A 25,692-nucleotide genomic window follows, 5' to 3' on the forward strand; every position below is an offset into this window, starting at 1 on the left:
AGAAACCCTAACAGTGAGCCATGAATTTTAATTAATTTAAATAATCTTCAGCTTATTCATATATCAGGTCTCTGATGGGACTCTAACGTAAAACCTTGTCTACGGGAGGCAGAAACCCTAACAGTGAGCCATGAATTTTAATTAATTTAAATAATCTTCAGCTTATTCATATATCAGGTCTCTGATGGGACTCAAACGTAAAACCTTGTCTACAGGAGGCAGAAACCCTAACAGTGAGCCATGAATTTTAATTAATTTAAATAATCTTCAGCTTATTCATATATCAGGTCTCTGATGGGACTCAAACGTAAAACCTTGTCTACGGGAGGCAGAAACCCTAACAGTGAGCTGCAGACTTTTATTAATTAATTCAATTTTCATCTTCTTCATATATCAAGTCTCTGATGGGACTCAAACATAAAACAAAAGTTGAGAGAAAATATCCTGAACCTGGAGTCGTCCCTGAAGCTCTTCTTACCCTGTGATCTGTACAGAACATTTACTGATCACAGAGTGACTTTGGTTTTGCTTTGAATTTTTATGTTTTGGCAACAACTACAATGAGCTTTATGTGTATATATAAAATAAGGCAGAATTGAGGCGTCATCAATCATCGGCCTGCATGACGAGGTGGGATGTCCTCTTTAAGGGGAGTGAGATGAGGTTGGCTTTGGTGGTGGTGGTCCATAGGTACCTACATTAATTAATTCCCTGATCCTCCGACTGAGGGAACTAGAGATTGCACGTGCTTCAGTTAGTGCCCTTTTAGTGCTCTTGGTGGTTTTGATTGACTGAGAGGGATTTGGAACACTGTGAAAACATTTTCAGGGGTTGTCCCCATGGCAGCCCATCTATATGAACTATTAGGGCATATGACAGGTGAGAACCGCCTTATAGGACTGCACAGCATTCGCTCTGCCGGACCCTGTCCTTGTAATAGATGGTCAGAGGTTGATTTGAATGGACGCAATGTAATACTACATTTGCCCTGTAGTGGCCGCTGCAGGGTAAGGTATGGCCGGGTACAACTGTGATCCCAGATCTGCAGCAATCAACTGATTACTGAGCCAGGTCCTTTTTCAAAACTGGTTTTCATGGTGAGATGACCCCTCACAGAAACATTCTGTTCACAGTTCTGTTCTGGGTTATCAGAATTTATGGACTATTGGACATTGGATTAAAATAATTTTACGGTATATTAATATGAGGAATTTCTAACCTATATAATATGCACATTTTCTGAACTGCTGGATACTAAATATATATATACACAATTTAGAAAAAACATATTGGGACACACATCTTGATGATTGATTCCTGGGTTCTCATTCTGTCCCATTGACCCGATAACAATCGGCCCCGCGCCCCCGGTGTATAACATCCAACCCCTCGCCCCCTGATGTATAACATCCGGCTCCTCGCCCCCAGTTTATAATCTCCGGCCCCTCGCCCCCAGTGTATAATCTCCGGCCCCTTGCCCCCAGTGTATTAACATCCACCCCTCGCCCCCAGTTTATAATCTCCGGCCCCTCACCCCCAGTGTATAATCTCCGGCCCCTCGCCCCCAGTGTATTAACATCCACCCCTCGCCCCCAGTGTATAATCTCCGGCCCCTCGCCCCCAGTGTATAACATCCGGCACCTCGTCCCCAGTGTATACCATCCGGCCCCTCGTCCCCAGTGTATAACATCCGGCGCCTCGCCCCCAGTGTACACCATCCGGCCCCTCGCCCCCAGTGTATAACATCCGGCCCCTCGTCCCCAGTGTATAACATCCGGCGCCTCGCCCCCAGTGTATAACATCTGGCCCCTCGCCCCCAGTGTATAATCTCCGGCCCCTCGCCCCCAGTGTATAACATCCGGCACCTCGTCCCCAGTGTATAATCTCCGGCCCCTCGCCCCCAGTGTATAACATCCGGCACCTCGTCCCCAGTGTATAACATCTGGCCCCTTGCCCCCAGTGTATAACCTCTGGCCCCTCGCCCCCAGTGTATAACATCCGGCGCCTCGCCCCCAGTGTATAACATCCGGCCCCTCGCCCCCAGTGTATAACATCTGGCCCCTCGTCCCCCGGTGTATAACATCCGGCCCCTCGCCCCCAGTGTATAACATCTGGCTCCTCATCCCCCGGTGTATAACATCTGGCCCCTTGCCCCCAGTGTATAACCTCTGGCCCCTCGCCCCCAGTGTATAACATCCGGCGCCTCGCCCCCAGTGTATAACATCCGGCCCCTCGCCCCCGGTGCATAACCTCCAACCCCCCACCATGCCGTCTGCCTTTATAACATGTGACAGAACAGCTGGTGGTGCAGAGCTCACTGACACCAGCACGGTCCTGTAATAGTTGCTACCGGGGAGACCCCGTATCATTACAGAGCAGGAGGCCGAGTGTATAACCTCTGGCTCCTCATCCCCCGGTGTATAACATCCGGCCCCTTGCCCTCAGTGTATAACATCTGGCTCCTCATCCCCCGGTGTATAACATCCGGCCCCTCGCTCCTGGTGTATAACATCTGGCCCCTTGCCCCCAGTGTATAACATCTGGCGCCTCGCCCTGAGTGTATAACATCCGGCCCCTCGCCCCCAGTGTATAATCTCTGGCCCCTCGCCACCAGAGTATAACATCTGGCCCCTCGCCCCCAGTGTATAACGTCCGGCGCCTCGCCCCCAGTGTATAACATCCGGCCCCTCGCCCCCAGTGTATAATCTCCAGCCCCTTTCCCCCAGTGTATAACAACCGGTGCCTCGCCCCCAGTGTATAACATCCTCCCCTTGTCCCCAGTGTATAACATCGGGTGCCTCGCCCCCAGTGTATAACATCCTCCCCTTGTCCCCAGTGTATAACATCCGGTGCCTCGCCCCCAGTGTATAACATCCGCCCCTTGTCCCCAGTGTATAACATCTGGCCCCTCACCCCCAGTGTATAACATCTGGCCCCTCGCCCCTGTTATATAACCTCCGGCCCCCCACCATGCCGTCTGCCTTTATAACATATGACAGAACAGCTGGTGGTGCAGAGCTCACTGACACCAGCACGGTCCTGTAATAGTTGCCACCGGGAAGACCCCGTATCATTACAGAGCGGGGGGCCGAGTGCTGAGGAGCAGAGGGCAGAAAAGTCACCAACGCTCTGCTGACTCCATAACTGCAGAGTCCAGGCCTCCTCTGGTATAATATCAGCACAAACACTGCGCCCCCACCGGGAGCTTCATGGCCGAGCAGCTACATGCCGCCGTACATCACCAAGCACAATCCCGAGCGTCAGATGGAGTGGTGTAAAGCCGCCACCACTGGACTCTGGAGGAGACGTGTTCTGTGCAGTGATGGATCACACGTCTCTGTCTGATGGAGGAGTCTGGGTTTGGTGATTCCAGGAGGACGTTACCACCTGACTGCATTGTGCCCGCTGTAGATGGTAGAGGAGGATAATGCTATGGGCTGTTATCAGGGGGCAGCCTCGACATCTTAGATCCCGTATAGTGAAATTTTAATGCTTTAGCAAAAGACATTGTGGTCAATTGTAGCCTCCAGCTTTCTGGGAACAGTTTGATGAAGACCCTTTTCTGTTCCCCATGACTGCGCCCAGTGCACAAGCTCCATACAGACATGGAGGGGGCAGAGCATGAGCGGCCGCACAGAGCCCGGACCTCAGCCCCATCCAACACCTAAAATGGAGACTGTAAGCCCGGCCTCCCCTCAACATCAGGGTCTGACCCCACAAATGCTCCAAAATCCTTCAGACGCCTCCAACATTTTATATTACATTTATATAATATGAACACTTGACTTTCTGGACTATTGGATACCGGATTAAAATAATTTTACTATATTTATATCTATCTGTATATACATATTTGGAACTTCTATACTCACAAATATAAGACCTGGACTTTCTGGACTATTGGATGCCAGAATAAAGGAATTTCTTTTTTTTGTTACTGTATATATGTGGAATATAATATGCAGACCCTCTGGACTGTTGGATGCTGAATTAAAGGAGTTAACATTTCTACAAACTCATAATGCAGACTTTCTGAATTAAAGGAATTTTCGCTGCATTTATATTAGTATATATATAAGTAAATGTTTTTATATTAGCGTCTATGATAGACTATTGGACGCCGGAGTAGTATATAATATGCACACACAATAGGGTATTATGAGCGTCTTCATACCGCCTTCCCCCCATTAAGTCTTCTTAGCTGACTGAGTTAACTATTTCTCAAGAAGTCTGTAACCTTGTAGTGAACTTTGAGATATTGGAGCAGCACCGTCCTCCTTTTCTCCTTCTTGCACAAGTCTCCTGTGTCCTCTCCTATACCCTCCTCTCTCCTTGTGTCCTCTCCTATACTCTCCTCTCTCCTTGTGTCCTCTCCTATACCCTCCTCGCCTATGTCCTCCTGTCCAAATCTTGCTCCACTCTCAGGAACCCTCAGCATTGTCTCTGATCTCTCTTTTCCTCTGTCCCTTATCTCCTACCCCTATGTTCTCCTCTCCTCCCTCCTCCCAACTTCCCAGGTCTCTCCTCCCCACTCTCCTCCCTTCCCTCTTTCTCTGGAGGGCAGGGATTTAATCTCTTGATGATATCAGTCTGAGGATTTCAAAAGAAAGAAACTTTCCACAACACACAAGGCTGACCACAGCCAAGGAAGGAGACAGGGGACTCCAAGGACAGCAGGCAGGAGAAAAGGAGAAAAGTCCTGGAGAAAAGTTTCTGCTGGAGACATTGCCAAGGTTGGGGCTATCTGGATGACAGAGAAGAAGGATACAAAGAATTTAGAAGAAACAAGAAAGGACAAACAAGACAAGGAAAAGTCAACGAGAAAGAGAAGATAGTAATCAAGTGACACATGGAGGAACAAGTTAGTGTCGGAAGTCGTGGGATATAGACAGCTTGGAGATATGGATATCCGAGGGATGGATATGTTCATCTTGGAGTGATCCAGATTTATGGGTGGTGGCATCTCGAGAACAGTCTACGAGGAAATATAACGTTGTGTGGGATTTTTCCAAAAATTCCCATGGGAATAAGTTGTGGAATACAATTATAGTGGTCTCGCTTTTAACTTCACCCTTCTGCCTCCATCTCTTTCCTGAGCTATCAGGATGGCTTCGCCGGGGCAGGTGATCCTATATTCCTCCTATACGTTGATCCTTTCGTTGTGACATGGTGTCCGAAAGGAGACATTGAGATCCCAAATGTCGGACGAAGAGGAACCCCGCGAGACGAAGCCCTCCCGTGCCATGGGAAAAGAGATCACTATGGTATGTTTGATCCCTTGGGAATTGTGTATGAATAGTCAGTGGACCTCAGAGATAGTTTAGACCCTGGAGGAAAGAATGATGGTGTAACCTCTGGATGGTCCATCACTCAGGGTCCAACCCTTCACCGGTATCACTGATGAAGTAGAAGTCTCATCTACTATCTACCTTAGTCTTCATGGATCCAGGGTCCAAGCCCCCAAGTGCTTGGATCTACTGGATTCCTAACGGGTCTGCGTGAGGAAATTTTTAAGGAAAGGAGGATGTTCCTCAAAGTGCACCTGTCATAAGACAAGTGCATTTTACATAGGAGCAGAGACATGAGTAAAGTGTTAATTTTTCAAAAATGTTCCATTCTGGGCTTATTAATGATTCTTCCATGACCATGAGATAGATACTAGACCCCAATATAAAAACTGTGACAGGCAACAAGTACCATTTAGGATACTAAAGTCTTCTTACGTGGCAGAACGTTACTTCTGGGGGCTCTACGGTGTACCGTTCATGATTTACAGCTTGTGTTGTAGTCCATAATTCTGCAGGCTTCAGAGCTGAAATCTTCCATTCAGAGCTGAAATCTCTCATTCCTTCTAGTTCGGCACTATACTGTACCTGTTATTTAAGAGTGCTACTTAGGGGTGTCTAATATCTGGCAACAACCTTGGTAACTGTCCCCAATAACAACCAGCAGAATTGTGAGCGCAGCTCCTGAGTATAATACAGGCTCACGATATGGACAAGAAAAGTAATGTAATCTACTTACGGTAATTTATCGAGATTGTATCTGTCTATAAAGTTGGGCTCAGCGATGTAAACTTGCTTTAAAGGGGTATTTCATTTCTCTAGTATTGATGTCCTATTCTTAGGGTTGACCACCAATATCAGATATTTGAGGGTCTGGATCTGATCATCTGGCCACAGTTATTACTATTTTTGATCAGTACCCAATCCATGACTGATATGCTACTTTCATGAAGTTTCATCAATTTGGACATATGAAAAATCACCGAGGTACGAGACCTCATTCGCAGATGAATTTTCAGCTTACCAGAGTCCATTTTTGTTACAAAAGGTTCCTTAATAATATGATGATCACAGCTTGTCCTGCTGAAGAAATTCTAAAAGATCAGCTGTGAGGGAAGCTGGTAGTAAGTGCTCAGATTCCCTGCAGCACCTCCGCAGGAGACATGGGGAATTACAATGATACACATAAATAATAGAAAAATAAGTTTCCTGAAAGGGAGATTACCCGCCCCCTGTAATAATGAAGGCAGCTTGCATTGTGCTATAGATGACAATATACAGTGATGGACGAGTCTTCTTAACCCCTTAACAACCAGCCAAATTTTCATTTTTGTGCTTCATTTTTTTCTTTTATAACTTTTTTTTATATTTTTCTGCTGGCATAGCTGTATGAGGGTTTTTATTGATACCATTTTGGGGTAGATACAACATTTTGATCGCTTCTTATTGTATTTATGTTTAGATTTTTTTTATTTAAGTTGAGGATAAAAGTCAGAAATTTGTAAAAAAAAAAAATTGGGGGGTTTATATCACCATTTTCCAAGATCCGTAATATTTTTGTTTTTCCATTGATTAAGCTGGGTGAGGGCTAGTTTTCGTTTTGCGTGACGAACTGACAGTTTTATTGACACCATTTTTGGCTATATACGATATTTTGATCTGCCTTTATTGCATTTTTTAGGGAGGAGTAGTAACCAAAAAATAAAAAAACATTTCTGGTGTTTTGATTTTTTTTTTCTCTTTACGATGTTTACCGCTTAGGATAATTAATTTTATATTTTGATAAATTGGAATTTTATGGATGTGGCGACACTTGAATATGTTTACTTTTTAAAAATGTTTTTTATTTTTAATGGGGGAAAAGGAAAGTGATTTGAAATTGTATATATATTTTTTATATTTTTAAAAACTTTTTATTTTTCGCTATTATTTTTTTAGTCCCTTAAAGTACCGCATATAGTGTAAATCATTGTCTCCTATGTAGCTCAGTCTATAACGGAGTTTCACAGGAGGACCCAGATGTCAGTGATGTGGGCCTTCAGCAGATCCCCGGCTGCCATGGTTGATCACTGATTTGGAGGTCCTTAGACCCCCATGACTCCTCACAGCCTCCAGGGTAAGGAGGAGCACTGTAAGGCCCATAGACTTGTGTGTGGCATGTATGATGGACCAACGCTCCATACAGCATCAGGAACCGGAGGACTCGGGGCCACCATACTAGTGAAGAGGTTGAATTTGGGGTATGAAGGGTGGAACAGGCAAAGACTTCTTCGTTGAGCACAGAAATACACGATCTTCTCTCATGTATAATTTGGTTTATGAATCTGGGCCTGGTGAGTTAATAGGGAGGCCTAGAGATAGAGGAGAAGGAGGAGGAGTGGTGGAGGGGACCTGACCAAACCGGACAAGTGACTTTAGATTTGGAAAGATGAGAATTAACCGCTTCATGACCAGGTGAGACTTTTACAAAAACTGGAGGAGGGAGGACTCCTACTATGGATACAAGGCCCTCGGGGCGGATATTCACCCTGAACCTGTTCTCCTCTCTTATTCTCAGAATCCTCTGCAGGAATGGGGGGAAGAGGTGGAAGACGGAGCGATCTACGGAGTGACCCTGAGGAGAGTCAGGACGGAGAGACCCTGCGGAGACCTCCTGGTAATAAGTATGGGGTGAAGCGTGCACCTGATCTGACTCTCAATACTAAAACTCTATTGTTTATCCTGTCCCATAAAAAATATACATCGCATGTCCACAGGATAGATGATAGATACATGTATGATCAATGGTTGTCCTGCTGCTGAGACCACCACCATTCCTGGGCCTAAAGGCCCTTGTGTGAATGGGGCGGTAGTGACCATGTGCAACAACTCCTATAGAAAGTGAATGTAGCAGTGGTCGCACATGCTCACTACCGCTCCATACACTTTCACAATCAGTGAGGGTCCCAGAGGTTGGACCCCGAGCGATCACACATTTATTACCTATCCTGTGGATATATACCTGTAACCCATTTTATTTCATGTGTATCTTGGGTACAACACTTCATGTACCTGTACCCCCTTATAATAATATCAAAATCTGACTATGCCCCTTTATATTTGATGAATACCCATCCTGTACCCCTTTATAATATTATCATGTCCTGTCGGAGTCCTTATATATTTCTTGTATACCCATCCTGTACCCTTTTATAATATCATGACTTGTCCATGCCCCTTTATATTTTTTGTATGTCCATCGTGTACCCCTTTATAATAATATCATGTCCTGACCATGCCTTATACATTTCTTATATACCCATCTTATACCCATTTATAGTAATATAATGTCCAGTCCGTGCCCTTTTATATTTCTTGTATAGCCATCTTATACCCCTATATAATAATATAATGTCCTGTCCGTGCCCCTTTATATTTCTTGTATAGCCATCTTATACCTCTATATAATAATATAATGTCCAGTCCGTGCCCCTTTATATTTCTTGTATAGCCATCTTATACCTCTATATAATAATATAATGTCCTGTCCGTGCCCCTTTATATTTCTTGTATATCCATCCTGTACCCCTTTATGTCATGACTTGTCCGTGCCCCTTTATATTTCTTGTAAAGCCATCGTGTACCCCTTTATGATAATATCATTTCCTGACCATGCATTATATATTTCTGGTATAGCCATCTTATACCCCTTTATAATAATATCACGTCCTGTCCGTGCCCTATTTATTTTGTGTAAACCCATCCTGTACCCCTTTATAATAAATGTCTAGATTTCATAAATAGCCTGTCTGTATCCATTTACCTTATATATTGCCTTATATATATACCCTGCCTGTCCACTTTTTATCCTGCTGACTGTTTCCCCTATAAATCTAAACAACACAAATAGGATGTAGTATGATGTAAGCCCCCCAGGTGTGATGCCGCCCTCTGCCCCTTTATAATCCTGTCATCGCATCTGTCCTCAGCGCCTCAGATTATTATCTCTGTAGCCGGTAACATATGGCTTCTGCTGGAGATCCTGCCATTTGGCCTGACATGGAAGCCAAATGTGCCAGATTTGGGCGAGTCGTCTGACTCATACATGACCCAGGCGTTCTATCTGCTGGCAATTACTGGTAATATTCGGCTAGTGAAATAGAGCTCTGCATCCAAAATTAAACTTGTATAGACCCATAAAGTAAAATATCATCAATGGAACCTAATAGAATTCCCATATATTCTGCAGAAAAAAATAATCACACTTTCTGGATTACTGAGTGCCAGATTAAAGGAATTGTGCTCTATGTGAATAGTTTACATCCCACCTTGACCAAGGGTCAATGAAATACAAGAAGGAAGACTGACACCCCTGCCTTCAGGGCTCCTTTAACTGGTCTCTCCTGACTGTTATCTGTTCTCCCATCCACCGTCTCTGAGGTTCCTCATACCTCCAGCCTTAATCCTTCCTTACTGTTCCAACACATGTCACCTGCTTTCATTTTCTTAAAGCGTACCTGTCACTATTTTTACTAAAATCGGTAGTTCTTACGATTAACTGGGAAAAATATGAAGTAACACTGTAAAATATGAAGAGAGAGGGAGGAGGGAGCTGAAGCTGCAGATTCCCTCTATTGGTGTCTAATGGACTACTTGCTGTGAAAAGTAGTGAGACATCTCACGGGCGTAACTTTATATGCTCAGCACTTTAGTATATGTGGAGAAGGACAAATATCACATCAGTAAGGGGCTGTCTATATCGAAAGAGTGCAAGGAAGAAAGCTGCCAACGTAGTGATTAAAGGAGGACTTTTCACTGGATTCTTTAATGTAAATTGTGCACCTCCTCCAATTGGTAGTGCTCCACTGATTCTGGAACAGTTTTTCGTTTTCTTCTGTGCCCCTCCTTTCCAAATTTATGGCCCCCTGGTAATAAAGAAGCAAATTTTCCCTTCAACTAACTGGGCGTGACCACGGAACTTCTCTGTGGGCGTGGCTGTGTTTTGATTGGCCAGATATTCTGTAGTACACGCCCAGTCGGTTGATGGGAAAACTTGCTTTTTTTCTTACCGGGGGCATGTCTTTGGAATGGAGGGGCACAGAAAGAAAAGAAAAACTGTTCCAAAGTCAGTGGAGCAGCAGCAATTGGAGGAGGTACTCATGTTAAATTAAAAAAATCCACTGAAATGTTCTCTTTAATATAAAGGCATATTAAGGTTATAAAAACACAGCTGCTTTCTTCCTGCAAATTTCCCCACTTTTCCATACTATGGGTGTAGTAAAGCTTCAATGAATTGAGGTATCAAAAATTACCCATGGACAGGTGTGGTGCTATTACTTAGTCCTGTACAGCCACCTTAAAGGGAGTGTCTAATCAGAAAATTACCTATTGTTTAAATCAGGTTTTTGTGTTACATTTATGGTATTTCAAAAATAATTGTGTCAATGTTTTTTTTCCTTATATTATGTTCTTTAATTAAAAAACAAACAAACTAGTAATTATGCAATTTTTCACTATGACCACCTGGGCTTTTTTGGAGTCATATTTCCTGTTCTTTCAGGAAGAGTTTTCTGCAGTCTCCTTATCATCAGAGACAGGATTACAATGTTCTGATATCACCTCTATACACCGCTGATAACACATGATCCACCAATCACAATAGGCACAGCTGACCCTCCTCCCTTCACAATGACCTGCTCACATGCTTATTTGACACTTCAATTCAAAAGATAGGGACTGGATCCGACCATTGTGGCTAATGTACATGTGTTATTTCCTGAAACAATAGAGAGTTTACAGTTTAAAAATGCCCCAGTGGTCAAAGTGAAAATTGCAAGATTTATTTTTTATTATTATTTTTAATACAGACTGTGACATGTAAAAAATATATATATTCGAGTGATTTACTGGTAAGAAAACCAGTATCATAAGTATCATAGGACACTAATAGGAGAGTTTCTACTGTATAAATGGAGGACATGTCGGCAAGCCCACCAGTTCTGGTCAGGGGCATGAACAAGAATCACTATGTCAAGTTTAAAGACCTCTGTTTCTCTTCTTAATTTACAATAAATATCATCTGGACTGAAAGGGTCAAGAAAACCTATAAAATGAAAAGTCCTAGAGACATAGACCATACAATGTAACTCCAATATATAAGGGGTAGGGACTCCAAATAACAAATATATATCCTACAAGAACAAAGAGTCATGTATCCACCAAAAGTACAAATTTTTTAGAGAAGCGAAGGATACAACAATAAACATGAATTGCTAACATCCGAATCAAAGGTGAACTGAAGACTCAAGCTAACAACACCAAGGTATGATACACAATGTATGGAGGGGCAAAAGCAGCAGATGAGCGAAAAATAAATCCATGTGAATTTTAATCCCATAGTTTGTAGAAAAAGGACCAGAATAAGTAATATAGTACTGAGTTAGTATACAATTCACAGAAACAATGTATGGTCAGAGAAATGTTGCTTACCCTTTGCTCCATGTACAAATACCACGTGTGCAACCCCGACACACGTTTCGCACGGGCTTCCTCTAGTGGTCGTCATATTTTGCGTGCAGGGCCATTTTAAATAGTATCCCCCACACAAAATATGACAACTCCCCCAAGTAAGTCCACACAAAACGCGCGTCGGGTTTGCACACACATCTGTTGCTTTTGCCCCTCCATACATTGTGTATCGTGCCATGGTGCTGTTAGCTTGAGTCTTCACCTTTGATTCAGGTTTTATCAATTCATGTTTATTATTGTATCTTTTGCTTTTCTAATAAAATTTATACTTTTTATATAGTTGGTGGATACATGACTCCTTGTTCTTGTAGGATGTTTATCTCTTCTTAATTTAATATTTTTCTTTCTTCTCCTCTTTCCACCTCTTGGCTCATCTTCTACTTTGTTTAACATTTTCCCATTGCCCTCAGGATATCGCATCCTCTCCTGGTTATGTCCATTATAAGACGTGTAAGGTCCGCAGTCTCCGTGCTGGGACTCTGGAGAAGCTGGTGGAGAACCTTCTGGTGGAGTATCAGGGAAGTGATCCTGGGTATGTGCCCACCTTCTTGAGTACCTACCGTGCCTTTACCTCACCTGAAAAGGTCATGGAGCTTCTACTTGACAGGTGGGGACAACAGCATATAGACCATACTTCTTCTCTGGACCTTTTTTCTTTGGCCTTCTAATGTTACCTGAGATGTCCTTCTTTCATCTGTACCATTTTTATACTTTCTTCAATTTCTTTCTTCTCTGTCATCCACCATACTAGTGTCGGAATGGGATTCTTTGGACCCATCAGAAGAAATATTATCCTCAGGACCTAACATCAATAAGATATAATAGGTTTTTGGGGAATCGGTCCATAAGAAATAGACCCTAATGGCAAGTAATTGGCTCTAGTCACATCCAAATTGTGTTGGCTTGTGCTGGACCTTTGAGGCCTATTATTGTGTCAGAGTTTGGAAACCACTGGAAAATCCTTTGTTGAGGTTGACCAGTCCAACCTGATACCCTTTGGTTTTTAGGTCATAATGTGTTCAGGGGTGTAGTAAGAGGAGATCTTGTGTTCTTCTACAGGGTATTTAGATGAGAGGTAGCATACAAAGTATTTGCCCCATGTGAAGAAACGTGTAGCTACAACCCAGGTTCTTCAGTTCTTTACGCCTAATGTTTTTGTAGCAAATTTTTCATTTTGACCTGATCAAATCAAGACATACAATTTGTTTTTTTTATTTATATACATTGGACAGAAGCATTTTTTGGTTAACCAATTGACTGCCTGGGTGTACTCTTCATGTGTAGCCCCTATATGGTGAAGCACAATGGACTTATTCATCAAAACTGTCTTAGTAAACAGTATTTTGTTCTTATGCCCAAAGGAAGCATAGTCCGCATATCCAAAAATGGGGTCTAAATGTAAAAAAAAAAAACGCTTCAAATACTCTCGGAATACTCTTTATTTCACTTCAAAATCCACATCTCAAAAACTCTGTGTGAACATACGCCAATGAATTCTTTTTAGGTGAACAAATCCCATGTGTTCTTGAAATTTTATCTTAAGAAAACCATCACTTTGCGAACATATCCTAGACAAGGGATGTGCATAGAATTTGTGGAGTTAGAGTTTTCCCATATTTAACCATTTCTTAAGAAGCCTCTGCCTAAAAAGTTTTCATAACTTCTTCTTCAGGCGTCTTGAAAAGGCTGGTGATAAGGAGCCTACGATACCTGGCAGCCCTGTTCCAGACGCTCCAACTGTGCAGAGGTCAGTGCCACAAAGTGTCAGACTGGGGTGCCAAGGGCCCACCAGTAACCAACTCCAGGGCCCCACTTTTCAACTACATGCAAATGTGACATCATCCTCAATCACACATTTATATAACAATGAACTGGGTAGATTGTTAAATGAATAAGATGCTGCCTTTGTCTGCACATAGTGATTCCAGTATATATGGCCAAGTACTGCTCATATAAGAGGGGGGTGGCCCACTCTTGCACAGGGGCCCACCGGAGGATTCTCCTGTTCTCCAGTGGGCCAGTCAAAGCCTGGTGTCACATATATTGTGTATTCCTCCACCACACTAGGCTTAATTGACTTTTCTGTACCGGGAATGGGTTGGTTTTCTTAAAGGGGAAATCAACATTCAGATTTTTCTGAACATGTCAGTGATAAGAGCTGATTCTCAAATGAAAGGGGTCAACTAAATCCATAATCCTGTAGGTATAACTTCTTTGGTTTAGGGTCAAATTAAGGTTGGTGGAAAAATGGGTAAAAAAATTAATAACAAGCCAATTTGTAAAAAAAATTGTGGAGTGGGTGGTTTATTTTGACGTCCTTGACCCAGACATACAGTATAGTGGAAGTCTTTAAGCCCATGGGAGTTATGGAGCAAGCCAAGCCTGTGACTATCTTAGACCTCACATAGTGGCATCCCAAGCGTGCGTGGTCACCTCTCCACCTCTTTTTGGTTGGATGGTATTATCGCTCTGTCATTGTGAAAGGTAGAGGTTCCATATATGGCCGCTCTATCTAGGATTCAGGACCACAATCAGTTTCTCATTTTGGCTAGGGGACATACATTAAAAATAGTCCTGGCTAAAGGAACCAATTTTACCAAAAAAGACCATATTGTTCCTTTAGAGTGGTACGTGGTGTCCTTCAAACCTGGTTAGAAAGACACCCTCAAGACTTCTGCGATTCTCCGCAATGTTTGCAGCTCATCTCTTCCTACATAACCCAAGACAGCCGGGAGAACCCCAGCCAGCTCCTTCGTTTGGTCAAGAGCTTAGAAGAAGAGGGAGAGGACGACTCTTCACCCAAAGGTAAGATCAATTTTCTCATACATCTCCAGAATCTCTTCCATGAGACTGACCCTTTTTTCTCAACCAGATTGGACATCTATAATCCGACCAGCAGAAGGTGACTGTGACACCTCCGCAGATACCACATGTTTATTGTCATACCCTCCTCAGGATGTGGCGGAACAATTGACGCTGATAGATGTGGTAAGTGCGTACAATATTTGTACTACGAGGTCAGGGCCGGTGCTTTATATTCAAGATGCTCATGGATGTGCACACCCAACTATAGTCACACATCATTTGTCACAAACTTTGCCCCCAGACATTTGGGAAATATACTGGACCTCATCTCACTGATGAATATCTCATCATCCCATGTCTTGCTCCAGGATCTTTTCCAGAAGTTGCAGTCCTGTCATTGTCTTGGGAGTATTTGGTCTCAACGTGACAAGAAGGAGAATAGACATGTTGCTCCGAGCGTCCGAGCCACCGTAGCCCAGTTCAATGCAGTGGCTGCCTGTGTGACCGCATCCGTCTTGAGCGATATCCAGATGAAGCCACAGATGAGGGCCAAAGTGCTGGAGAAGTGGATCTCTATCGCACAGGTGTGACCAATGTACAAAACGCCACAGGAGGGAGGAGCTATGTCACATGAGGTCTGCTCCTCCCACCACAGGGTGACACAGTTGGGGGAGGAGCTATGTGACATGGAGTCTGCTTCTCCCACCACAGGGTGACACAGTCAGGGGAGGAGCTATGTGACGTGGAGTCTGCTTCTCCCACCACAGGGTGACACAGTCAGGGGAGGAGCTATGTGACGTGGAGTCTGCTTCTCCCACCACAGGGTGACACAGTCGGGGGAGGAGCTATGTGACATGGAGTCTGCTTCTCCTACCACAGGGTGACACAGTCGGGGGAGGAGCTATGTGACATGGGGTCTGCTTCTCCCACCACAGGGTGACACAGTCGGGGGAGGAGCTATGTGACATGGAGTCTGCCGCTCCCACCGCAGTGTGACACAGGAGGGAGGAGCTATGTGACATGGAGTCTGCCGCTCCCACCACAGTGTGACACAGGAGGGAGGAGCTATGTGACATGGAGTCTGCCGCTCCCACCACAGTGTGACACAGTCGGGAGGAGCTATGTGACATGGAGTCTGCTTCTTCCACCGCAGGGTGACACAGGAGGGAGGAGCTATGTGACAAAGGAGTCTGCTCCGCCTTCCACAGGGTGAAAGTCAGGAGGGAGGAGCTGTGTGACATGGAATCTGCTCCTCCCATCACAGGGTTACAGGAGGGAGGAGAGATGTCACATGGAGTATGCTCCGCCCACCACAGGGGGACATAGGACGGAGTAGCTATGTGAAGTGGAGTCGGATTCTCCCATTACGGGGTGACATAAACAGGAGGGAGGAGCTATGTGACATTGAGTATTCTCCACCACAGGGGGACACAGGAGGGAGGAGCTATGTGACTTGAAGACTGCTCCTCCCACCACAGGGTGACACAGTCAGGAGGGAGGAGCTATGTGACTTGAAGTCTGCTCCTCCCACCACAGGGTGACACAGTCAGGAGGGAGGAGCTATGTGACTTGAAGTCTGCTCCCACCACCACAGAGTGACACAGTCAGGAGGGAGGAGCTATGTGACTTGAAGTCTGCTCCCACCAGTACAGGGTGACACAGTCAAGAGGGAGGAGCTATGTGACTTAGAGTCTGCTCCTCCCACCACAGGGTGACACAGTCATGAGGGAGGAGCTATGTGACTTAGAGTCTGCTCCCACCAGCACAGGGTGACACAGTCAAGAGGGAGGAGCTATGTGACTTAGAGTCTGCTCCTCCCACCACAGGGTGACACAGTCAGGAGGGAGGAGCTATGTGACATGGAGTCTGCTCCCACCACCACCACAGGGTGACACAGTCAGGAGGGAGGAGCTATGTGACTTAGAGTCTGCTCCCACCACCACAGGGTGACACAGTCAGAAGGGAGGAGCTATGTGACATGGAGTCTTTTCTTTTTCCAGTACTGCAGATTTCTACGTAACTTCTCCTCACTTAGAGCCATATTGTCGGCCCTTCAGTCAAATTCAATCTATCGGCTGAAGAGATCATGGGCAGCAGTGAGCAGGTAATTAATGTAACGCCAAGACTTACTAATTTTAAAGTAAATTTATATGTTCTGGGAGAAGGGGGTAGAAGTGTGGAAATAACTGTGAAAGCTTCACACTTAGGCTATGTCTCACATCATGTTTTTTTCAGCATTTTTTATGCAGTTTTTTATGCAAATTTTCAGCTGCGTTTTGCAGTACCAGCAAAGTCTATGAGAAGGGAGAATTCTCTGTTCACACGTCATGTTTTTTTTTTGTTCAGGATTTTGTGCCTTGCATGTTTTTTTAGAAAATAGAGCATGTCACTTCTTTCAGCATTTTTTGAACGTTTTTTCACCCATAGGAAGTAATGGGTGGAGAAAAAACGCATCAAAATTTGTATCAGCGTTTTTTCAACGTTTTTGATGCCAAAATAGAATGGGGTTCTTTCTTTTCACAGAACTTTATGTACATGCATAAAAAGAGACAGAAGGACAGTGAAAAAAACGCACCAAAACCGCATAAAAAAGCACCAAAACTGCAAGAAAAATCCTGAACAAAATGCCCTTGAAGATCAGGTTTTGCTGCAGAAAATTGACACCGAAAAAACCATGATGTGTGAACATAGCCTTAGGAAAATTCCTAGGACTCCATAATTTTGGACAATCAGGCACTACCTATACTTCCAAGATATTGAGGCGGTACAAGGACAGCTCCATTAGGCTATGTTCACACATTGCATCTTTGCAGCATTATTTTAGCTGCATTTTTTATGCAATTAAGAATCTTCTTTTTATAGTAGCAGCAAAAGCTATGAGATTTCAGAAATCTCATGCACTTGCTTGTTTTTTTTTCCTGCCTGAATTTGAGATCCTCAGCACTTTCACAACAGGTTTTGCTGCATTTTTGCAGCGTTTTTTTTTGCTTCATTTTAGGTGAATAAATCTAACTTGAGTAAACATGTACTGCTGACAAATCACACATGTAATCCGCACCAAAAAAAACAACTAAAAAAGTCTGCAAAACCTGCATGTTACTGTCAAGAAAACAGGTTTTGTATGCAAAAAAACCCAAAACGAAACGCAAAAAAAAACGTGATAAAAAATATAAAGTAAAAAAATATATAATAATATCTAACTCTTATTTTGAAGATTTTATGTATGATTTCAGGAAAAAGCAAAAAATAACAAGAAGTTCAAAGGGCAAACTTTCATTATTTCAGTATTTTCTTAGTACTCCATTTTTCCTGAAAATATCCATGCTTTCAAATGGGCACAGAAACTTGGCCAGCTCCATTTATGTGTCCATGAAAGGATGGACACTCAGAAAAAAACACAAACTGAGCTTACTTAAACTCCCTTCGTATCGTTTCAGTCAATGGCCCCTTAGTCATTACACTCTACAAATGCAGTGTGAAGAAGGCCTAACCATAGAACTAGTCCTACCTCTATCTCTAGGTCTAACCCTAGCACTAGTCCTAACCCTGGGACAAACTCTAACCCTAGAGCTATCCTTTACTCTAGACCTAACCCTAACACTAGTCCTAACCCTGGGAAAAACCCTAACCCTAGAACTATCCTTAACTCTAGACCTAACACTAACACTAGTCCTAACCCTGGGACAAACTTTAACCCTAGAGCTATCCTTAACTCTAGACCTAACCCTAACACTAGTCCTCACTCTGGGAAAAACCCTAACCCTAGAACTATCCTTAACTCTAGACCTAACACTAACACTAGTCCTAAACCTAGGACAAACTTTAACCCTAGAGCTATCCTTAACTCTAGACCTAACCCTAACACTAGTCCTAACCCTGGGAAAAACCCTAACACTAGAACTACCCTTAACTCTAGACCTAAGCCTAACACTAGTCCTAACCCTGGGACAAACTCTAACCCTAGAGCTATCCTTAACTTTAGACCTAACCCTAACACTAGTCCTCACTCTGGGAAAAACCCTAACCCTAGAACTACCCTTAACTCTAGACCTAAGCCTAACACTAGTCCTAACCCTGGGACAAACTCTAACCCTAGAACTACCCTTAACTCTAGACCTAAGCCTAACACTAGTCCTAACCCTGGGAAAAACTCTAACCCTAGAACTACCCTTAACTCTAGACCTAAGCCTAACACTAGTCCTAATCCTGGGACAAACTCTAACCCTAGAGCTATCCTTAACTCTAGACCTAACCCTAACACTAGTCCTAATCCTGGGACAAACCCTAACCCTAGAACTATCCTTAACTCTAGACCTAACCCTAACACTAGTCCTAATCCTGGGACAAACCCTAACCCTAGAACTATCCTTAACTCTAGATCTAAATAAGTTATCAAGAAGCAGTGGCGCTGGTAGGTGGTCAATTGGGTTTGCAGCGAATTTAGAACAAGAGCCACTACTTGTCCAGATAGTGTCAAAGCTTGATACCGGAAATAAAAATATGTTAGTTAAATTCGCGCTGCCCTAAAGTCCAGGGTTTGGGTTAATAAAAGAACCCTAAATGAAATACTTGATAAGATCAAAAATTGTTACTTTTAAAATGTCAGTTTATTGAATGTCAATTTAAAAGGATAAAAGCATAGAGTAAGTAATAAGACTAAAAATGAAAATAAAATTGACAAAGATAGGGATGAAATCCTGATTATGATCCACTTTTGTCCAATAGTTTTTGGAGGGGTGCACCAATTTGTTGTGGTGGTGGGAGACTTCTGTTAGAGAGAAAAATATAAGGAGGAGATGAGTTAGTAGATGTGGTGATTACTGCTATTGTTGCTGAGGGTTAGGGGACCCGCGATAGTTACCTGGGATAGTTACCTGGCGGTTTGGTGGTTGTAGTGTAAACACACAGGTAGCGGGGTCATCCACGTGTGCTGCAGCAGGGTGCTAGTTGAGGTCAATAAAGCATTAGTTAGGTATCACATGTCACCAGTTAAAGTGGATAAATTTGTATACAGTTCTGCTCTTTACCGGTATTGGATTGAAAGAGGTCCTGGTTGAGGTGTTGTGCTGGATAGTGTTTAGGACCAGCTGAAGGCGATATAGTAAGGGTTCTTTAGTGTGAACCTGCGTAGATAAGTGGGTAAAGTAAGTACTTGTGAGAAGTACGAGTTAACGTGGATAAATGTATATACAGTCACACTTTTTACCGGCACTTGATGGAAAGAGGTCCTGGTTGAGGTGTTGTGCTGGATAGTGTTTAGGACCAGCTGAAGGCGATATGGTGAGGGTTCCTTAGTATGAACCTGTAGTAAGGAGAGGATGAGGTGTCAGATACAACAGTGTGCTACACTGCAATGTGGAGCATTCAGGTAGGCAACAGATAGGGCTTGGCTTTATTGAAGGTGGCACTGTAGGAGAGAGTCCTGTTGTGGATGACGGAGATTTTAAAGCTTACCTCCGTTCCATGATGCTGTGGGGAGCTTTGTCTTGAGGATGCGGTGGTGGGTAACGGAGATGTGGATCTTACCTCCGTTCACTTGAGCTTGCGTCCCCCGGGTGAGTGGGTCAGCGGTAGAGGGGGGCGAGGAGTGGAGGAGCAGAGTCCCGGCCGGTGACTCGTGCTCCGCAATTACCTCGCGTAACGATGTGGCGATGGTGCAGGGCCTTTCAGGACCTGACGTGACGTCACGGTCACGTGTGGAGCACGTGACTTAGTAGGATACACTGCTTTTTTTTCTTGCGTTTTTTGCACTGCGGTGAGTTTTCTTTTTAAACTACAGCATGTCAATTCCTTCAGCTTTTTTTTTCTTATTAAACTGAATACATAAAAGATGCTTAAAAAATGACACATGAAAAATGCATTAAAAACGCGCTAAATGCAACATTTTTCCTGCCCACACTCTGCGGTGCAAAAAATCATTGTGTGAACATACCCTGGTCCTAACCATAGTTCCATTAACTTGCGGCTCCAAGACTTCTCCCGAGCTGCACCTATTCTTTGGAATGCTCTACCCCAAGAAATTAGGACGAACCACAACTTACAGTTTTAGGTGCTCCCTAAAAACACACCTGTTTAGGGCGGCCTATCATGTTCCCTAATCAAAGTCCTTTTATATTTTTATAGCCCATTAATTATTTCTCCAAACATAAGTCAAACTCCACCTCACCCAAAAGCACTACAGATACTGGCTGGTGATGACTTGAGCTCATGCAGCCTTTATCTATCCCTCATCCCCTCAAAATGCCTGGACCATCATTGTAAATAAGCCCCTGTACTTTGTGTCACCCCCACCTTAATGTAGATTGTAAGCTCTTATGAGCAGGGTCGTCATTATTTTTGCTTTAATTATTGTATTATGTTACTTATGGCTGAGGAATATGTTGGCGCTATATAGATCAAAATTATTATTATTATTAACCGTAGTTGGGGTAAGAAAAAATATGCAAAAACCAAGTTAGAGCGCAGTGCAGCCTTTGCCATATCGGTCACTGCCTATGCAGAGCGCAGCAACTGCTGACAAACTCATCCTCACTGTTGCTCTCTGCATGGGAACCTGCTGCACCGACTGAGGTGTCAATACTCACTGGGGCCCAGCGCCACTCCGTACAGGTGGGGAAGACAAAATTTAGGATCCCCATAGACTTTGCCGTCCCTGTTGCTCCCCCCTCATCGGTAATTAATTGCTTCTCTCCCATAGAGACAACCTGAACGTCTTCCACAAGTTATCGGCCATCTTCTCAGATGAAAACAACCACGAGATGAGCCGGGAAATCCTGACAAAGGTAAATCTATATGTACCGATGGCCAGGGCTTGGTCTAAGCGGCGTCAAAGGAGGCTAGAGAATCTGGGTTTTTCCATGAATAGCGCCAATTATTGACTGTGTCTGGGGTTGGGTGAGGGGTCATCATCCCAAGCCCCCTATTTATGAGCTACAACCCCTTTAATGCATTCATCAATTTCTATGGGTTGTTAATGGTCAAAAATGAAAAAAAACAAGGTGCTTTACTAAAGGGAAACCATCAGCAAGGATGAAGAATGTTCCCGGGCTCCTCAGTCTCCTCCTCTTATGTTTTTTTTTTTTAACCCCTTACACCAGGATGAAATCCCACTTCGCAGGTCAAACAGCGCACGTAACGAGCCCCGGCCACTTCAGAGATCGGCGTCGCAGGTCCGCTCCACGGTAGGTTCTCAGGAACGACTCGGCTCTCACACGCTTGGCTGCTGTTCAATGCTGGTGTGACATGGAAATGAGTAACTAGTCCTGCGGTATAATATTAACCCCGCGAGGGAGCCGAGGTTCACAGGGGGCAGCAGCACATTTCATAATACACCCAGCTGTAATGTGCAAGATTCCAATAGTACGTCACCCAATTCTGGACTATCGGACTTTCTGAATGGCAGTATAATAGCCTCTTCTTGCAATTTTATTATTTTATTTATTTATTGTATATTATTTTATTATTTTTTATTGCAGCTCCTTTATGTCCTTGTTAAATGAAGCGCATTTTAAAAACAGAAAGCGTTTTACCACAAACTGCGACGCTTTGTGATTTTTTTCACAGGGAAAACACAGTTTTGAAAGTGGTTTCCCCGGCATGTAATAAGCATGGGATAAAACTGGGATCAGATACAGAAAAAAAACATAATCGAGCCTGATGGTGGCCATATTTGTTGTCATCTAGTTTATGGAGACTCGCCTGTCCAATCTGTCAAGGGCTCCTTGAAGGCTATTTCCACCTTTGTAACACTTTTATTGCATAAAAAAAAAATGAAATTGAAGCAACTTTGCAAATTGTCTTGATTACATTTTTTCTGCCGTTTTCTGCATGCAGCTCCTATGCATAGCAATGGCAAAAGACTACAAAAAAACAAACAAACCCCTGTGTAATCAGATCCTACAGTCATACTCTCTTCCATCCATCTCCTGCTCCTTGCTTATTTACCAACCGTATTTTAACCCTTTCCCGACATTGTGGGTGTATGGAGCTTCCTCACAGGCTGAGCCTGCACCTTGCCCAGCAGATAATGGCTATGGGTCACAGCTGGGATCTGCCTCTAACAGTCACCAGCGCAGCGGAGCACTGCCTGCGACTGTTAACCTGTTAAATGCTGCTGTCAATTTTTGACAGCAGCATTAACAGCGCATCGGCATTGGGGTGCGTAGCGTAATGGTTGTTATGACGGCTGAAGGTCTTTTGAAGACCCTCGTGCATTCCATCATGAAGTTCCAATGAAACCCAGACTGTGGCTGGTCTACAAAAGAAACCATGATTTTTCCTTATATACATCAATACTTTCATATTGCAGTATATAGTACAAGCGTTCGGACGATCGAAGGTTCGAGTCCCCTATGGGGATTACAAAATACAGTTAAAAATAAAAAAAAAAGTTTAAAATTATGAAAAAAATACTAAAAAAAACCCATAAAAATTTGTATCACCTCCCTTTTTCACCCATCAAAAATAGAATCCAAATATACTTCTAGTCGACGCTAGAAAGGTGGTGATCATGTCAAGGGATAGCGTCCAACACTTAAAAATGCACAAAAGACCGGCACTGACGTATGCTTGTAGCGAATTCAAGGTTTATTCCATATTCTTCAAAGCATTTCGGCCCACCCAAAGCCTTTTTCAAAAACCGAAACGCGTCACATTTGATGCTTAAAGAATATGGAATAAACCTTGAGTTCACTACAAGCATACGTCAGTGCCGGTCTTTTGTGCAACCATTAAAAATAAAGGTATTAAAAAAATATATAAAAATAATACACATATGTGGTATCGCCACGTTCATAAAAGTCCGATCTATCATAATATAAGATGAAGTGACTATCTGCATACAGGAAAAAAAATTGAAATGGCAAAATTGCGTTTGTTTGGTCACCGCAAAAAATGCAGTAAGCAATGAGCAAAATTTCGTATCTACGGTATCAATAAAGATGTCAGCTCCATCGACCGAAAAATGAAAATGTTACAGGTCTCGGAAAATAGTCACGCAATTGAAAAATTTTTGTTTACAAATTTCCATTTTTTTTCCCACTTATTAAACAATAATAATAATAAAAATGGACATGTTTGGTATTGCCGTAATCGTACTGATGAGGAGAATCACGATTCCAAGTCATTTTTACCACATAATGTACACTCTAAGAACAATTCCCAAAAAACAGTGTCATAATTGAGGGGGTGGTGGAGGTGGGGAGGTTTGTTCGCAATTTCAGCACACTTGCCCGTTTTCCAGTACATTATATGGTAAAATAAATGATGACATTCAAGAAAACAACTTGTCCTGTAAAAAACAAGCCCTCACATGGCTGTGTTGATGGAGAAATAAAAAAGTTATGGCTGCATTATGTAGTGGCTAAGACCCTGATTCCAGCGATGTGTCACTTACTGGGCTGTATGCTGTCATTTTTATACAATCAATTTATTCTCTGCTGCAGATCTAGCATTGCTCAGAATGTGGAGTCCTGTATAGCCCCGCCAACAACCCTGATTGGCAGCTTTCAGTGTACACTGTGCATAGTCAGAAAGCTACCAATCAGTGGTGGAGGGTTACACAGCACTGCCGGACTAGGAAGCACGAGACACCTACTCCTGTAGTAATAATCTCCTTCTTATAAAACACTGATTGTGTTAAAACAATAACATACAGCGAAGTAAGTGATACATCACTGGAATCAGGGTCTCTGGCCCTACATCATGCTGTTCTCAGATTACATAGCAAAATCCTACTGACATATTCCCTTTAAAATGACATGATTGATAGCGAGGAGAGATCACTTTTGCTGCCCCAAATCCCCTGCATAAACCTAAAATGAAATGGTAATTTTTATCTTGCCTGCAGTCACCACTAGAGGGAGCACATTGCATGCAGACTTAAAGGGGTTGTCTGGTACTTTTAAAAAAATGCCAGTGTGTTTTAATGATAAATACAACCTTCTTTCTAATTACCTTGCGCTGCTGATACTGCCTGTGAGTGGCGCCATCGGTGGCCGCTCACAGGCAGCACATGACCCCACGTGACGACAAGTGAGGCGTGACTCAGCGCTGGGGTCCCCGCAGTGGCTGCTGGGTTGTGGGTGGGGTTAATCCCCACCGCGCGCTTTCCCAGTGAATGAGAACAGGGAGAGCGCGCGGTGGATGCCGGGTGTGACGCAGGGGAATAACCCCGCCCACAACCCAGCAGCCACTGGTGGAACGCGGAAGAGGGACCCCCGGCTGCAACCTGGACTTATCATGACATCAGCGGATGTCAGCGCCGGCTGCAGCCGGGGGTCACGTGCTGCCTGTGAGCGGCCACCGACAGCGCCGCTCACAGGCAGTATCAGCAGCGCAAGGTAATTAGAAAGAAGCTTCTATTTATCATTAAAACACACTGGCATATTTTTTAAAAGTACTGGACAACCCCTTTAATATTGAGTTTGATGGAGAGTATGCAGTAACCTCCAGAGCTCCCTCTAGTGGTAGCTGCAGAGAATCAGAGTTTTATTATTTAACTATGTATATGTAGAAGGTTTGGAGCTTTGTATTAGAAAAATGATAGATATAAAAGAACTGATAGTAATTAAAATAAATCTCTTTAAATCTTATTTCAGAGACCGGCTCAAGGGACCGTGCCTTATCTTGGGACATTCCTAACAGACCTTGTTATGCTGGACACAGCACTGCCCGACTCTGTAGAGGTGAGACCCCTTTGATTGACCCCGCAGTACACGCTTGTCCTTCAGCACTTCCTCTTTTTACCTTTTTCTCTTCTTTGCAGGGTGGGCTCATAAACTTTGAGAAGAGGAGAAAGGTAAGTCTTGTCCCAAACCCTCTAATACCACTATACCAGGTCCCCTATAATCACCACCACCTTGTCCGCAGAGCTCACACTCTACTTTTTCTAGGAGTATGACGTCTTGAGTAAGATCCAGAAACTTCAGCTCACGTGTCGTCACTATGTTCTGACACAAAAGCCGGAAATCTTACAAGCTTTTTACACCCATCGGCAGCTGACTGAGGACCAGAGGTGAGGAGTTCTGATTTTTTTGGTTATTTTGGGTTTAACCTTTCCATAAACAAAATAAATGTAAAAGCGCAAAGGAGGGGA

The 25,692-nt window shown here is 43.6% G+C and overlaps 1 protein-coding gene and 1 long non-coding RNA gene across 5 annotated transcripts in view; one reads left to right on the plus strand and one right to left on the minus strand.

Moving 5' to 3' along the window:
* The window catches only part of RGL3 (ral guanine nucleotide dissociation stimulator like 3), a 51,150-nt gene that overhangs the window by 6,291 nt on the left and 19,167 nt on the right, over positions 1-25,692 (plus strand). For 3 of the 4 annotated variants that reach the window (XM_073654278.1, XM_073654275.1, XM_073654276.1), the window contains 12 exons: positions 7,843-7,941; positions 12,203-12,399; positions 13,465-13,539; positions 14,416-14,597; positions 14,665-14,780; positions 14,966-15,181; positions 16,598-16,701; positions 21,295-21,379; positions 21,695-21,778; positions 25,196-25,282; positions 25,363-25,395; positions 25,490-25,611. In XM_073654278.1, the coding sequence (XP_073510379.1) occupies positions 7,843-7,941; positions 12,203-12,399; positions 13,465-13,539; positions 14,416-14,597; positions 14,665-14,780; positions 14,966-15,181; positions 16,598-16,701; positions 21,295-21,379; positions 21,695-21,778; positions 25,196-25,282; positions 25,363-25,395; positions 25,490-25,611 (1,400 nt within the window). Of the gene's footprint in view, positions 1-4,294; positions 5,265-7,842; positions 7,942-12,202; positions 12,400-13,464; positions 13,540-14,415; positions 14,598-14,664; positions 14,781-14,965; positions 15,182-16,597; positions 16,702-21,294; positions 21,380-21,694; positions 21,779-25,195; positions 25,283-25,362; positions 25,396-25,489; positions 25,612-25,692 lie in introns of those variants that run through there. The other variant, XM_073654279.1, reaches the window with a different exon arrangement.
* On the minus strand, positions 19,471-21,915 carry LOC141167000 (uncharacterized). Its single transcript, XR_012251374.1, has 4 exons — positions 20,052-21,915; positions 19,804-19,899; positions 19,625-19,720; positions 19,471-19,540 (listed from the first exon to the last, which is right to left on the minus strand). It is a non-coding gene; the product is annotated as an uncharacterized lncRNA (long non-coding RNA).

Source organism: Phyllobates terribilis, unplaced genomic scaffold (genome assembly GCF_046119375.1).
Source record: "Phyllobates terribilis strain yellow unplaced genomic scaffold, ASM4611937v1 Scaffold_11__3_contigs__length_659146591, whole genome shotgun sequence".
NCBI classification, from domain to species: Eukaryota; Metazoa; Chordata; class Amphibia; order Anura; family Dendrobatidae; genus Phyllobates; species Phyllobates terribilis.